The sequence below is a fragment of the Peromyscus californicus genome, unplaced genomic scaffold (assembly GCF_007827085.1).
Source record: "Peromyscus californicus insignis strain IS unplaced genomic scaffold, ASM782708v3 Scaffold_23__1_contigs__length_62951481, whole genome shotgun sequence".
Taxonomy (NCBI): domain Eukaryota; kingdom Metazoa; phylum Chordata; class Mammalia; order Rodentia; family Cricetidae; genus Peromyscus; species Peromyscus californicus.
Window position 1 is genome coordinate 60,888,620 of NW_026294534.1, and position 14,503 is coordinate 60,903,122.

Sequence of the window (14,503 nt, forward strand, 5' to 3'; positions counted from 1 at the left end):
GAGAGGCAGGCAAAGTGGCTGGTGGGTGGGAGCAGGAGGTACTGGGTGTGGGCACCAAGACTGTGGGGTCCCCACAACTCCACGACACCATCTGGGAGTCGGCCCCTCTTCCCACAGCTTCCCTTTGCCCTGGCTCTGTCCCTGAGAGCCCATGTAATTATATCTGTGTCCTTTCTTCCATGTTTTTGAATTTATTTTTTGAGACAGGGTATCACAGAGCCCAGGCTGGCTTCAAACTCAGTACGTAGCCAAGGATGACCCTGAGTTCCTGATCCTTCTCTGTCAGCACCGAGGGAAACAGAGACCACCTCCTGGCCCATCTCCATCAGTTTGTCTAGGGTACCACACCTCTCACTGGCTCCCTGCCCACACCTTCCAATAGTGGCATCTTGATAACCGCCAGATGTGAGTCCCCCCTCGCCCAGGTCTGCCAGTGTCACCCCAGGCACCCGCCCACCCACTGTGCCCTCACGTCATGGCTTGGTAGATGGACTCCACGCCATAGCGCATGGCGAACTCATCCACGATCTCCTGGGCTGTTTCATCATAGTAAACTTTCCAGGCATCATCGCCTTTGGCGTCAGGGATCTTCACCACACCGTTGTTCTGCACGTCCGTCACGAAGTGGAACAGGTTCTGCACCAGAGACAGGGCATCGGGAATGAGGAGGGGGCCAGAGGACACGCTCACTTCACCCATCCTTCCAGTCACTTGTCCATCTGCGTCACCCATCCTCCTCCTCCTCATCACCCAGGTTTCACATTTGCACCCATCCACCCACCCATCCACCCATCCATCCACCCACCCATCCACCCATCCACCCACCCACCCACCCATCCATCCATCCACCCATCCACCCATCTACCCACCCACCCATCCACCCACCCATCCATCCATCCACCCATCCACCCATCTACCCATCCACCCATCCACCCATCCACCCACCCATCCACCCATCCACCCATCCATCCATCCACACACCCATCTACCCATCCACCCACCCATCCATCCACCCACCCATCCATCCATCCACCCATCTACCCATCCACCCATCCATCCATCCACCCACCCATCCATCCATCCACCCATCTACCCATCCACCCATCCATCCATCCACCCACCCATCTACCCATCTATCTGTGCCACAAATCTTATCCATTCCCTGGATTTCCATCTGTCCATCCATCCATCCATCTACCAATCTGTCTCCCCATCCACCATCCCCTACTTTTCCAGGTATCCAGCTACTTCCAAATCTACCCAACCACTTGCCTTATTGCTAAAGATCATTCAACTCCACCTTGTCTATCCAATCAAATCCACCCACACCCTCGGCCATGCCCCAATCGCTCCAGAATCCACTGATCTCATTCTCTGTTCCATTTATTAAGCAGCCACACCTGGGACAGGGTGCTCTCCAGAAGCCCAGGCAGGAGCAGGAGAGCTCAGCACTAGGGCCTGCTAGGAGTACAGCCATGAGAGCTGGCCAGGAGGCCCGGTGGGTACCCCTGGATGGGCCTTGATGCACACATAGGAGTTTCTCAGCCGGGGGAACCATGTGAGAGGAACCACCTCTGAGGTGCATAACTGCACAGTGTCTTAGAGGAGGGGTTGTAGGCATGGTGATGAAGGGGCCAGCTGTATGTTTCTTGGCACTGGGGGGCTCACCTCATGCAGACAGGTGTACCGGGGGCTCACCTCATGCAGACAGGTGTACCGGGGGCTCACCTCATGCAGACAGGTGTACCGGGGGCTCACCTCATGCAGACAGGTGTACTGGACATGGTACGGTGCCACCTTCTCCTCGCCTTTGATCTCCACACTGATGTGAAGCCGAATGGCCCCTGACACAGCGGACTTGTCTGTCCTCTTGTCTGTGGGTTGTGGGGGTGATGTTAGAAGGTCCCGGGGCAGCCTGGCCTGTTTCAATACATATGAAGCTCTGCAGCCTCCCTGACCCCCTGGGGTTCCTCTTGTGCTGCATTTCCTGGGTCCCCTCTTTCTCCAGCTCCAGCCTCCCTGAGCCCTGCCCTCACTCACCCAGATTGTACCACACATCCATCTCGCCACTGAGCGTCCGCACCTCGATGATGGTCTGCCCCAGGAAGTCGTCAGACTCCCTCTTAAACCTCTGTTTCACGCGAGACTTGATGTCATCATCTTCGTCCCAGACGCGCACTTTGATCCGGTCGGAGGAGTTGTGACACTCACTGCATGGGGTTGAAGGGCAGGCATCAGGCAGCTGCCCCGTCTGCTTTCAGAGGCCTATGACCTGGCCCAGAAGTGAGCATCACTCACAAGTGGAAGTTCTCTTCCCACACCGGGTTCAGGTTCCCATAGATAGTCTTTGTCCTTTTCTTGGTCTTCCCAACCTGGACGGTGACATATGGATCACTGGATCCCGTCTTGTCCTTGGCCTGCAAGCCCTGGGCACAGACCACTGAAAGACACACACCACACAAAAGTGCTTTCAAGAGGGGGACTTGCCAAAAGCAGTCACTAGCACATGCTCCAGGAGACCTGTGACATGGCCAGCCGCAGACAGCCCAGCTAGTCTTGCTAGAGAGTTGCCACAGGACCCCCAAGGTGTATCCATCTACCCAGCCACCCATCCGTCCAAGCCTCCAGCCACTTACCCTTCCATCCACTCACTCATCAACCCATCCACACATCCATCCATCCATCCATCCCTCTTCCTGTCATCCACCTACGCATCCATTGATATATCTAGGCAAGCATGCAGCACCCTTCCCATTCATCAACCCGCCCATCCACCCACCCACCGATTCATTCACCCATTTATGCACCGTAGGTGGGACCACTCTCGCATGCACATTGGAAGCAGCTTCCCTGAGGTTCTCAAGCTGGAGCCCTCCCTCGGTATCCTGCTTCCATGTACCCCTCGGTTCCCTCTCCAGGGGCTGTCTGCGCACGCGCACACCCGTGATGCTGATTTTGGCGGACCATTTGGACGTGCCGTCCAGCACGCTTTGCTTGACAGCCTTCATCTGCTGTGTGTGGGCGCTCTTGGTGACGGCGAAGATCTCCTGGATCAGCTCGAAGATCTCGGGCTTGTTGCGCTCGCGGATCTTCATGCGGTCCTTCAGCACCATGATGATGTTCTGCGTGCGGTCTTCGGCGCCATGCTTGGAACTCTTCTCGGCCGCCCCTGCCAACGCAGATGCCCCTGGCCTTGGTGTCCAGCTGTTCGCCTCCAACCCTCCACCCCAGGCGGGGCCCCACAGGCCCTCCTTCTGGCTAAGCCCCGCCCCCTGAGGCTACTCTGGCTTGGCCACACCCACGAAGTTCCCTTGAGTCTATCGCCATCCCAGAGCCAAGCCCCTTAAGCCTCTGCCACCCGGAGCCTCCGCCCACCTCTGGGCCTCACCCAAGACATCACCCTACGCGTCACACTCTACATTCCCTGCCCACTGAACCCTGGGCCCTGGCCTCACGGTGAGCCACATCTACATGGAGTCTCTGCCCACTTAAAACAATCCTAGTGTTTGAGGCCAGCTGAGGACACCCCGCCTAGATGCACCCCCTAGATGCACCCTCCAGATGCGCCCCCTAGATGCACCCTCCAGATGCGCCCCCTAGATGCACCCCCTAGATGCGCCCCCTAGATGCGCCCCCTAGATGCACCCCCTAGATGCACCCTCCAGATGCGCCCCCTAGATGAACCCCCTAGATGCGCCCCCTAGATGCGCCCCCTAGATGCACCCCCCTAGATGCACTCCCTAGATGCGCCCCCTAGATGCACCCCCTAGATGCACCCTCCAGATGCGCCCCCTAGATGCACCCCCTAGATGCACCCTCCAGATGCACCCCCTAGATGCGCCCCCTAGATGCGCCCCCTAGATGCACCCCCTAGATGCACCCTCCAGATGCGCCCCCTAGATGCACCCCCTAGATGCGCCCCCTAGATGCACCCCCTAGATGCGCCCCCTAGATGCACCCCCTAGATGCACCCTCCAGATGCGCCCCCTAGATGCACCCCCTAGATGCACTCCTCCGAGCCACACCCTACAAGAGGCCACGCCCCCTCCAAGCCCTCCCTCCCTCTGCTGTCACTGACCTATCACCTGAGCATGTTCACGCACAGCCTTCCTGTCAGGTGGGCGTCCTTCCTCTCAAAGCCCTGCCTGTTAGGTTGTGCATGATGTGCTGACCACGCCTCAGTCCCCTCACCTCTAAGGCAGACTTGCAGAGGTTGTAGGGCAGACTTGCCTTTCTCACCCGAAAGCCCCTGCGCAGACCCTCTACCGCCTCAGCTCCTCTGCTCTCCCGCAGCCTTAAGCCCCCTTCTCCTGTCCCAGCGCATAACCCGCGGTTCTCAACCTTCCTAACGCTGAGACTCCTTAATACAGTTCCTCATGTTGTGGTGACCCCCCAACCATAAAATTATTTTGTTGCTACTTCATAACTGTAATTTTGCTAATGTTTTGTGTCGTAATGTAAATATTTGATATGCGACCCCCGTAACCCACAGGTTGAGAATAAACCCACATCAACCCGCGGAGCTCCTCCCTTAGCCTAAATCCCGCCCACCAAACCACGCCCACTGCCCTGCCTCTGGCTCATTATACCAATGGCATCCTTATTTCATCGCCTGCAGGATCCTAAGCTGAGCGACCTTGCCACGCCCTCGATTCACCCAACACAGCCTATCCACTCACCCTCAGCTCACCCTCCAGGCCTGGCTGGCCTCTACCTGCCCCCAAAGCAGCGGCAGACTGGTTGAGCCTGGCCCCGCCCACCCGTCTCAGCCCCGCCTCCTGCTGGCCCCGCCCCTCACGCTGCAGGCAGTCCGCGTTGAGCAGGTCCTGGCACTTCTCGTGGCACTTAACGCCGCACTCGGTGCAGCGCATGCCCTGCCGCGCGATGCCCCACAGCAGCCCCTCGCACTCGTAGCAGTAGGTGGGCGTGGTGGCCGTCCACACCTCGAAGTTGTGCGGCGTGGTGCAGGAGATGGGGTAGATTAAGGCTTGCAGGGTCTTCTTGTAAACATGGTTTTTCTGGGGGAAACGAGGGTCGCGTGGGGCTGGGCGTCCCGGACACCCCAGCCCCGCGCCCTGCTCCTCTATCGCCTCGGGGGCACTCCCAGAGCCCCCCACTCACCAGCTCCTCATTGTTCAACGTGCTGGAGGCCAAGGCCGAGGTGATGCCCGCCTTCCGCGACTGGACCAGCGACTGTGGCGGGAAGGACACCAATGAGTGCCTGAGTGCTGGCAGTACAGGTGAGGCCGCGGGGGGGGGGGGGGGGGCGGTCAGAAGGAACCCTGGGAGGTGAACTCCCCACACCCCAAATGCAGGACGTGGGAGACACGGCCGAGCACTGAGCAAAACTCTCAGCTGGGTCGTGCATCAAGGTAGTTCGGAGCATGAGACCCCTGCTCTGCCACCGGTGAGCCTTGGGACCCACACAGGGGAGGACAGTTGAGAGGTCCCGGGGGGGGGGGTCTGGGGAGAGACCCCAGCTCACGATCACTCACCATAGCCTGAGGTCCGGGATGCATGGGGGTGGAAATCAGGCTACATTAGTCCCAAGGACTGCCTGGGCAGTCCCCAGCCTCAGGGCCACTGTGGGCAGTTGTACAGGTCACACCCTGCTCACAGCGGCCCCACTCAGGGTGGGAGCACCGAGCTGCTCACCAGGTCGCTCACGAGTGGAATGGGCTTCCGCTTCCGGATGTCTGGCATACTGTCAATGATGATGAGGCCGCCACCTGGGCTACAAGACACACGGGGCCCTGAGCACCCAGGCCTGTGCTCCCAGCCTGACCCTTGACCTCCCTGTGGGCCGAAGTTCAACTGTCTGGCAAATGGCACGCTGAAGCACTAGTCACCAAACCTAGGGGCGTGGTTATTTAACTTCGGGCTCTCGTATGGGTAGGCTGGCATAGACTGGCACCCTTACACAAAAAGACAATGACTAAACAACCAGTAAGTAACTCAAGAGGCTGAGGCAAAATGACCACTTGAGCCTGGAGTTCAAGCCCGGCCTAGGCAGCATAGCCAGACCCCATTCAAATAATAATAATTAGTCAGGTGCAGTGACACACACCTTTGATCCGAGCACTTGGGAGGCTGAGGCAGGTGGATCTCTGTGAGTTTGAGGCCAGCCTGGTCTACAGAATGAGTTCCAGGACAGGCAGAGCTACACAGAGAAACCCTGTCTTGCAAAAACCAAACAAAAATCTGCCCCGTAACCAGGATGCTCTCTTTCTACTCACCCGCCTTTGAACCATAGGGACTTGGACATCTCTCCTTCTCCTCGGGCCTGCAGGACAGACAGACACAGTGGTCAGTGTGGTCATCCCTCTACTCCCAGGGCAACCTGTACACCACGTGGGTGAGAATTCAGGAAAGCCAGTCCCACATCCCCAGCCCCACCCCCGGGCTTTCTGGGCCTGAGCCTGTAAAGCAGACTGCAGATGCAGCGTCTGTCAATCAAACACCACCTGTCGGTCTGACCGCATGACATCAGTCAAACATCACCTGTCGGTCTGACCACGTGACATCAGTCAAACACCACCTGTGGTCTGACCACGTGACATCAAACACCACCTGTCGGTCTGACCATGTGACATCAATCAAGCATCACCTGTCCTCTGATCACGTGACATCAGTCAAACACCACCTGTCGGTCTGACCATGTGACATCAGTCAAACATCACCTGTCGGTCTGACCACGTGACATCAGTCAAACATCACCTGTCGGTCTGACCACGTGACATCAACCAAAAACCACCTGTTGGTCTGACCACATGACATCAAACACCACCTATCAGTCTGACCACGTGACATCAATCAAGCATCACCTGTCGGTCTGACCACGTGACATCATTCTCCCATAGAGTCTCACTGGACTCTTTTATTTTATTCTCTGACCCCAGTTGGCCTTGAACTGAAATCCTCCTGCCTCAGACTCTCAAGTGCTGGGATGACAGTCCTGTGCCATCACATCCAGCTAAACATCTCTAACCTTTTTAAAATTTTTATTATGGCCGGGCGGTGGTGGCGCACGCCTTTAATCCCAGCACTCGGGAGGCAGAGCCAGGCGGATCTCTGTGAGTTCGAGGCCAGCCTGGGCTACCAAGTGAGTTCCAGGAAAAGGCGCAAAGCTACACAGAGAAACCCTGTCTCGAAAAACCAAAAAAAAAAAAAAAAAAAAAAAAAATTTTTATTATGATCATTTTCATGTGTATAAATGTTTTTTCTGCATCTGTGCACCAAGTGTATGTCTGGTGTCCACAGAGGCCAGAGGAGGGTGTCTGGTCCCTTGGAACTGGAGTTACACAGACAGATGTGAGCCCCACGTGGTGCTGGGAATCACACCAGGTCCTCTGCAAGAGCAGCCAGTGCTCCTAACTGCTGAGCCGTCTCCCCAGCTCTGATTTTCATATTCTCTTCTTAAATGGAGAAGGAACCTGATTTGGAATGCCTACACTGTGACATCGGATGGTCTAAGCATCCTGCTTCCTGACACTCCAGCCCCGGTTTGGATGGTCACCCCAGATATCAACACGGCTCTGTCCACAGCCCAGGACTGAGGAGGCTCTCACCCCATCTTCTCACCTCTTCCTGCAGTTGGGTCAAGACTCAACCTCAGCCAGGCAGCAGCATTCAGCATGCCTCCAGGGGCAGACTGCCAAATGCCAATTCTAACACTGACCTCTGACCTTTCACTGTGGCCCTGACCTCTGTCTTTACCTGTGAAATTGACCCCCATGGCTTCTCCTGTGTCAAGCCTCCAATTCTGTTCACTACAGATTTGGAAAGTCCATGCTTCTAAGGGGGAGACTGGGCTGGGGGCAGCGGGCCAGAGTGTGGAACCAGAGGGTCACAACAGGGCCAGGAGAGTCCAGGCAGTGACCTTCCCATCAGTCTGCCATCGAGCTGAGTGTGGGTGGGTGGTGGGCATGATATCACTGAGCCCGGCAGTGCCGGGATGTGGATGATGACAGGTCTTGGTGGGCGTGGCCACCATGACCGGCGTGGCCAGGCAGTGGCATTCATTGTCACTTACCTCCTGCAGCTGCATCCGCACCTTGTTGAAAGCTCGCAGCCAGTTAGATTTGGCCCTGGACATGGCATCCTGCCCTTCCTGGCCCTCCTCATCCTCTCGAGACCTGAAACTAAGCCAGGGAAGGCAGGCAGAGGTTCAGAATGGCTCTGTGGACCCCGGCCTCCTGTCCACCCTCCGGGGCCCACAGAGCCCTCTGCATCCCTGCCTGGTGAGGGCCCTGCACCGCAGACCTCCAGATACCTCTCTTCAGCCTTGGGGGGCTCGGCTTCCTGTGCATGCTCTGCTGCAGCCCTCTCTTCAGGCGTGGCAGGCTTGGGGATGCCCTTGGCCACGTCAGGGGCTTCTGTGGGCACAGCTGGGACCTTGTCATCCTTCTGAGGTGCAGCCGGTGGGAAGCTGATGCGCTTGAACTCTTTGGGTTCGGCCACACTGGTGTCCTCCTGCTGGGCATAGCTAGCCAGGTCATCGGGCACCTCCTCCTCCTCCTCCAACTCCTCCTCCTCCTCCTCCAACTCCTCCTCCTCCTCCTCCAACTCCTCCAACTCCTCTTCAGGCAGCTCCTCATCTTCCAAATCCTCCTCCTGGTCCCAGTGGGATGAGTCCTTGTGGTAGCTCACAGAGCTGTGGCAGGAATGGTAGGAGTCGCGGTCCCTTTCGTCATCCAGCTCCGAGCCTTGCAGGCTGTGTTCATCGGGGTCGAAGTCCTCACTCAGCTGTGAACTGCCCTGGCTCAGCTCCCCGGACGATGCATAGCGGCTGCTGCCTGTGGGGCTGCGGAGAAGCGGTCAGACCTTGGCCACACCACCAACCCTGCACACACACCAGTCAGCCAGGTGTGCTCCCTCCTGCTCAAGGTAGGCGGGCCCCACGCCAGGCCTGTGATCAGCATCAAGAGAGTGCCTCCTGTGTGATTGCTGCTGGAACGTGGACCACACATCCGCTCATCATGGACTGAACACCTACTGTGAGCTCATTCTTTTCTGCTCCAGGAACACAGACCCACTGTGACCCACACACACAGGGTATATTAAGCACCTAGTGTGTGTTTGTTCCTCCTGAAGACACCAGGAACACAGGCCGCATCACCCAAACACCTGCTTGGCGTTAACTGAACACCTATTGTGTGCATGCTGCTGTCCCAGGCACCAAGGAACACTGGCTTGACCAGGAAATACAGCCCCTTCCTCTCAAGACACAGACTCAGCCATTTTGACTCAGCCTCAGTACCCACTCCCTTCTCTGCAGCCCTGGACACTCTGGCCATGTGCGGTCTTCCATTATAAGCTCCTAATGTTTACCCTAGACCACTCTGGGACATAACCTGTCCCTGCCTATGGCCAACCACTGAAGCTTCTGGAGTTCATTCAGTCATTTAATAAACCTGCTGTTCCTCATCTTAAATACTGCTGGGCCTCTTCACCATCTATCCCGGGAGCGGCACTGTAGTGCGGGTACCCCTTAAGCCCTTGTTGGATGTGTTAGCTACATTTCATTGTGAGAGCTTGGCTAGCACTGGATGTCAACCCCGGGGCGATGCACACGCTCCCCCTAGTGGTGAGGTTCCGAACTGCACATCAGGGGGAGCGGGCAGAGAGGGGGCCGCCCTCGGGTGGAGTCCACCACCTCAGACCTGCTCCCTCGGCTTGCACTAAAGGTGGGACTTGGTGGCACCACACCTCTTTCCCACTGCCTCCCAGAGCCTGTGTCTAAATCCATTCCAACGCATCCCTGGTCCCCCACCTCCCTCCAGTCACCCAGGGTCTTCCCGCTTGAGGCGCCCCAATGACTGGCAGCCCCCAGCCTCACTGCTCTTTGCCAGGATCCCTGTCCCCTGATGGAAGCCTTACTTGGCCTTTGAGGGAGAGACTCCAGCTCTGTCCTCCAGAAAGCCTTCCCCAGCGTCCCTGACCCAGCTGAGCGCTGACCCCACAGCAGGGCCCGGTCCACTCATCCCTGACCCAGCCAGCACTGGCCACACTGGACCACGTGGCCTGGGTGGAGGCTGGTCTCAGAAGTGGTCTCAGAAGACAAGAAGCTTCTAGAAAGCCCTTCAGACCTTCATCGCCTGTCCACAGCCAAGCCAGGGGGCTCGCACATCCTGTTCCACCGTCCATCCCTCCCAGAGATTCTCACGGGACTCCACCAGCGATGTGAGCAGGCGAGCGGCGGCTTGCACCTCGACTGGTGCCTGGTTAGCACGCACGAGGCCTGGCTTCCGTGCCCAGCACGGCAGAAACCGGAAGTGGTGCACCCGGCCACGATTTAAAAAGGGGCGTGAGGGGCTGGAGAGACAGAGAGGTGGCGCTTAAGAGCACTCACTGCTCTCCCAGAGGACCTGGAATTCCCAGCACCCACATGGCCGCTCACAACCGTCTGTCACTCCAGGGGATCTGACATCCTCACACCAATGCACATATAATAAATTGGCGGGGGGCGGGGGCAATGCACACAGGACGAGAAGCAGTAGCTAGGCCTTGTTTCAGTTTTTGAGACAGGGTTTCTCTGTGTAGCCCTGGCTGTCCTGGATCTCGATCTGTAGACCAGGCTGGCCTCGAACTCACAGAGATCCGCCTGCCTCTGCCTCCCGAGTGCTGGGATTAAAGGCGTGTGCCACCACCGCCCGGCTCGTTTTGTTTTTTTGAGAGAGGGTTTCATGTAGCCCAGGCTAGCTTCCAGCTTCCTATGTGACTAGAACAGTTGTGCGCTCCTGATCCCCCTGCCTCCCGCCGTCTTAAACAAAAGGCTCCAGTACTAAAGACAGCACCAAGGACCAGAGGCGGCTCAGTGGGCGCAGGTGCTTGCCACCTGAAGACCCGAGGTCAACGGCGGGACCCACAAAGTAGCAGGAGAGAGTCAACAAGTTGTGGTCCGACACCCCCCACATACACACACCATAACACACGCCCCCCCCCAACAAAGCAAACAAATACAAACAAAAATGTTCTGTGAGATGGGCCCGACTTGACCCCAGCAGGCCCGGGTGCACGCCCCGGCCCCACAGCCACCTGAGTGCCCGCGGCTCTGAGAACTCCTCATAACTATGCATGGAGTCGCTGTAGGACTCCCGGGACCCCAGGGGAGGTGGCCGCACGGAGTACTGGTGCACAGACGCGTTGGGCTGCGATGTCGTGTAGTAGGGCGGCGGGATGCTATTGCTAGTCTCACTCCGATAGTCACTGTCCCGGTCGTCCACGGCACTGTCGGGGTCGTCGTCTGCAGGAGAGAGGGGCCAAGGGAGCACACAGCGAGGCCAAATCAACCTCCCAGGCTGGGGCGTCTTCATCCTCTGCTACCGCCCCACCCGCCCAGAACGCTGCAGAGCAAGGAAGGATGCTCCCTCAACTGTGTCATCTGGGCAGGGGTGGGGACTCGGTTCTCAAAGAGCCTGGGCATGGACCCTCAGGCTCACTTCCCAGTAGAGGGCGCCCTCTAGCTGCTCCTGGACAAACATGCTCAACACTCAGGACAGTTTGCTGCACTCACCCTAGCATCCTGTTGCCCAACCATTTCCTCCACCGAGTTATCTGGCTTTTGTCTTTGGCTAAAGGGACATTCTTTGACCCAGACTCTCGTAGACCAGTTCAATAATCTCAGCTCAAACTACGGGAGCTCTCCAAAGTAATGATTTTTTTTTTTTTTTTTTTTTTTTTTTTTTTTTTTTTTTTTTTTTTTTTTTTTTGGTTTTTCGAGACAGGGTTTCTCTGTGTAGCTTTGCGCCTCTCCTGGAACTCACTTGGTAGCCCAGGTCAGCCTCGAACTCACAGAGATCCGCCTGGCTCTGCCTCCCGAGTGCTGGGATTAAAGGCGTGCGCCACCACCGCCCGGCCTATGATTTTTTTTTTTAAACAACTCTATTTTGAACAGGAAAGCAATCTCAGTTGGACTCTACACTTGTTTACCAATTTTTTTTTTTTTGGTTTTTCGAGACAGGGTTTCTCTGTGTAGCTTTGCGCCTTTTCCTGGAACTCACTCTGTAGCCCAGGCTGGCCTCGAACTCACAGAGATCCGCCTGGCTCTGCCTCCCGAGTGCTGGGATTAAAGGCGTGCGCCACCACCGCCCGGCTACCAATTTTTTAAAAGATTTATTTAACATGTATACTGTGTCTGTGTGTGTGTGTGTGTGTGTGCGCGTGCGCGCCTGCTGTGTGCCCGCATGACACAAGAGGGTGCCAGATCTCCTTACAGATGCTCGTGAGCCACCATGTGGGTGCTGGGAATTGAACCCAGGTCCTCTGGAAGAGCAGCCAGTGCTCTTAACCGCTGAGCCATCTCTCCAGCCCCCAAATGTTTATATAGTTAGTATGTTACATTTGTTCAGTGTGGGCACAGGTGATACAGCATCTGTGCGGGTTCTCGCATTCTAACATGTGGGTCCCAGGGATCGAAGTCAGGTCGTCAGAATTAGCTGCAAGCACCTTCACCTGATGAACCATCTCTCCTGCCCCAACACACAGTTTCTGACCAAGCTGCCTGCGTCTGCCTACACCGTTTCCAGACACTTTGGTTTTGAGAGACTCATCTGCTCTGGGCTCCATTAGCTTCCCCTTGACCCAGCTACACCAAGTGTCTGTGCTTTGGAGTCTGGCACGGGAACCGGGGGCCTCATGCATGCTGGGCTGGTGTCAGGGACAAGGGCGGGGTGGCTTTCCTTTCCCAGGGTGCATGTGGCTTAGGGAACTGGGGTTCCCTCAAGGACACAGCCCTGGCTGCTGTTGATACCTGGCCCCTCTCTCCCACACTTGTGGCATGGGGCTTCTTCCAGGGTGATAAGGGAAACAGAGGCAGAGATATGGGGTGAGGTTATACATGGGGCAGGTGAGGGGGTCCCAGGGTCCCTACCTCAGTGTCTCTCCCAGCCCCACCTGCTGCGGGGTGTACACAGCTGGACGCCCCCACTTCTGGCCCTGCTGTGACCCCCAGTGTGCAGGGCAGTAAGAAGCCTTGAGGTCCCCAAGGTGCCCGGGTTCCCGAGGGACTCGGGTCAGTCACTTACTCTGTTCTCCCCAGCCGAAGTAATTCCAGTTACCTACGAGAGAGCAGGTGCAGATGAACCAGAGCCACGGCTGCATCCCAGCCTCCCGGGGCCCCACTCTGCCACCCTGGGATGAGGACAGGCTGCCGCCATCCCAGGCCAGCGCCTCGCCATGTCGCCCACATTATCTCTAGCATGGGAATGTTCAAAACGCAGGGGCCGCGCCTCCCCCTCAGCCCGAGGATGAGATGGGGTCTTTCACCGGTTCTTGGGCTCCCCAACCGGGCAGGTCAGTGAGCTCCAGGGGTCCTCCTGCCTCCGCATCCAGGCACTATGCCCAGCTTTGACAGGGGTGTCGGGGATTCGAACTCAGGTCCTGTCCTTTACCTGGTGAGTGAGCTATCTCCCCAGCCCTAGCGCATCCGGCTTTGTTCATTTCCTCCCTTGGAAACGCCAGCTCCACATAAATTTTGTCATATTTCCTTTTTTTGGGGGGGGGCTCAGAGAGGGTGAGTGAGCAGTTTGAAGACACACAGCCTCCCATTGGCAGGGCCAGAGACACAGCCATGTTCTCCAGCACACCCCAGCACTCCACATCTCAGAAAAGGTGGTTGGAGTCACAAGTCTACCCCCTTGGATGCCTGTTCTGTGAAATGGGTGATGAAATGCCCCCAGGGACACTCAGGTTCAGCACTGCATAGTGGTGTTCACGTCCCAATTTGAATCCCGCTCTGTCTGTCCTCAGTTTACTGCCTAGGGGTTCTCCATCCCCCAGCAGCCCCCAGGCTCTGCTCCCTCCAGCCCCATCCCCACTGTCCTGGGCACTTGGGGGAGAGGCTGGACACGGAGGGGAGAGGGGGCAGATAGAGGAGGCGGCCGGAGGGTGATGTGGGGCCCCACAGGTGAGTAGGGAGCTGTGCGCTGGGGCCTGTGACGACACTCACGAGGAAGGGACATCTCAGTGCGTGGGACCCGGCCTGGGTGTGTCTGAGGGACTGAGGGGGTCAGAGACTCTAGCCCTGGATGGGACCGGCTACCACCAGAGGAGCCACCCCTGTGATTAACACGCATGGTGCAGCCCAGCTGCTCAGAAAGCTGAGGCAGGAGGATGCCCGGAATCCAGGAGTTCGGGTCAGGCTGGGCCACACTGGAGCTGCAGTGTCCCTAAGACAGCGGTCAGGTGGGGTCCCTTAGCCCCAGACTCCATGTGTGGCTTGGCCCTGGTTGTCACTTTCTCAGGCCATGGAGGCAGCCGGTGGGACACAGCAAGGCAGGAGCTGCACACCAGACTTCCACTGCTCTGCCAAGCTGTTGGCCATCTGCTGTGTGCCCTTGGCCTGGCCCCAGGGCGCAACCCTCTAGACGGGAGAGTGACCGTCACGTCACAGGAGAGAGGCACTCACAACACTGGCTGCTGGGCACAGGCAACGGCTTGTCTGGCTGGTCCTGGAAGGAGTACTGGGGAGGGGACGACATGTCAGGGAACAGCGGGGACACGA

General features: G+C 57.5%; 1 protein-coding gene across 6 annotated transcripts in view; it reads right to left on the reverse strand.

Moving 5' to 3' along the window:
* The window catches only part of Unc13a (unc-13 homolog A), a 52,410-nt gene that overhangs the window by 25,688 nt on the left and 12,219 nt on the right, over positions 1-14,503 (reverse strand). For all 6 annotated transcript variants that reach the window (XM_052752545.1, XM_052752549.1, XM_052752546.1 and 3 more), the window contains exons 7-21: positions 14,408-14,462; positions 13,026-13,058; positions 11,038-11,245; positions 8,273-8,803; positions 8,033-8,141; positions 6,237-6,283; positions 5,656-5,734; positions 5,122-5,193; positions 4,799-5,018; positions 2,942-3,169; positions 2,299-2,440; positions 2,041-2,210; positions 1,759-1,874; positions 473-636; positions 1-18 (exon numbers count right to left, since the gene is read on the reverse strand). The exon at positions 1-18 is cut by the window's left edge and continues 133 nt beyond it. In XM_052752545.1, the coding sequence (XP_052608505.1) occupies positions 1-18; positions 473-636; positions 1,759-1,874; positions 2,041-2,210; positions 2,299-2,440; positions 2,942-3,169; positions 4,799-5,018; positions 5,122-5,193; positions 5,656-5,734; positions 6,237-6,283; positions 8,033-8,141; positions 8,273-8,803; positions 11,038-11,245; positions 13,026-13,058; positions 14,408-14,462 (2,192 nt within the window). The remainder of the gene's footprint in view (positions 19-472; positions 637-1,758; positions 1,875-2,040; positions 2,211-2,298; positions 2,441-2,941; positions 3,170-4,798; positions 5,019-5,121; positions 5,194-5,655; positions 5,735-6,236; positions 6,284-8,032; positions 8,142-8,272; positions 8,804-11,037; positions 11,246-13,025; positions 13,059-14,407; positions 14,463-14,503) is intronic.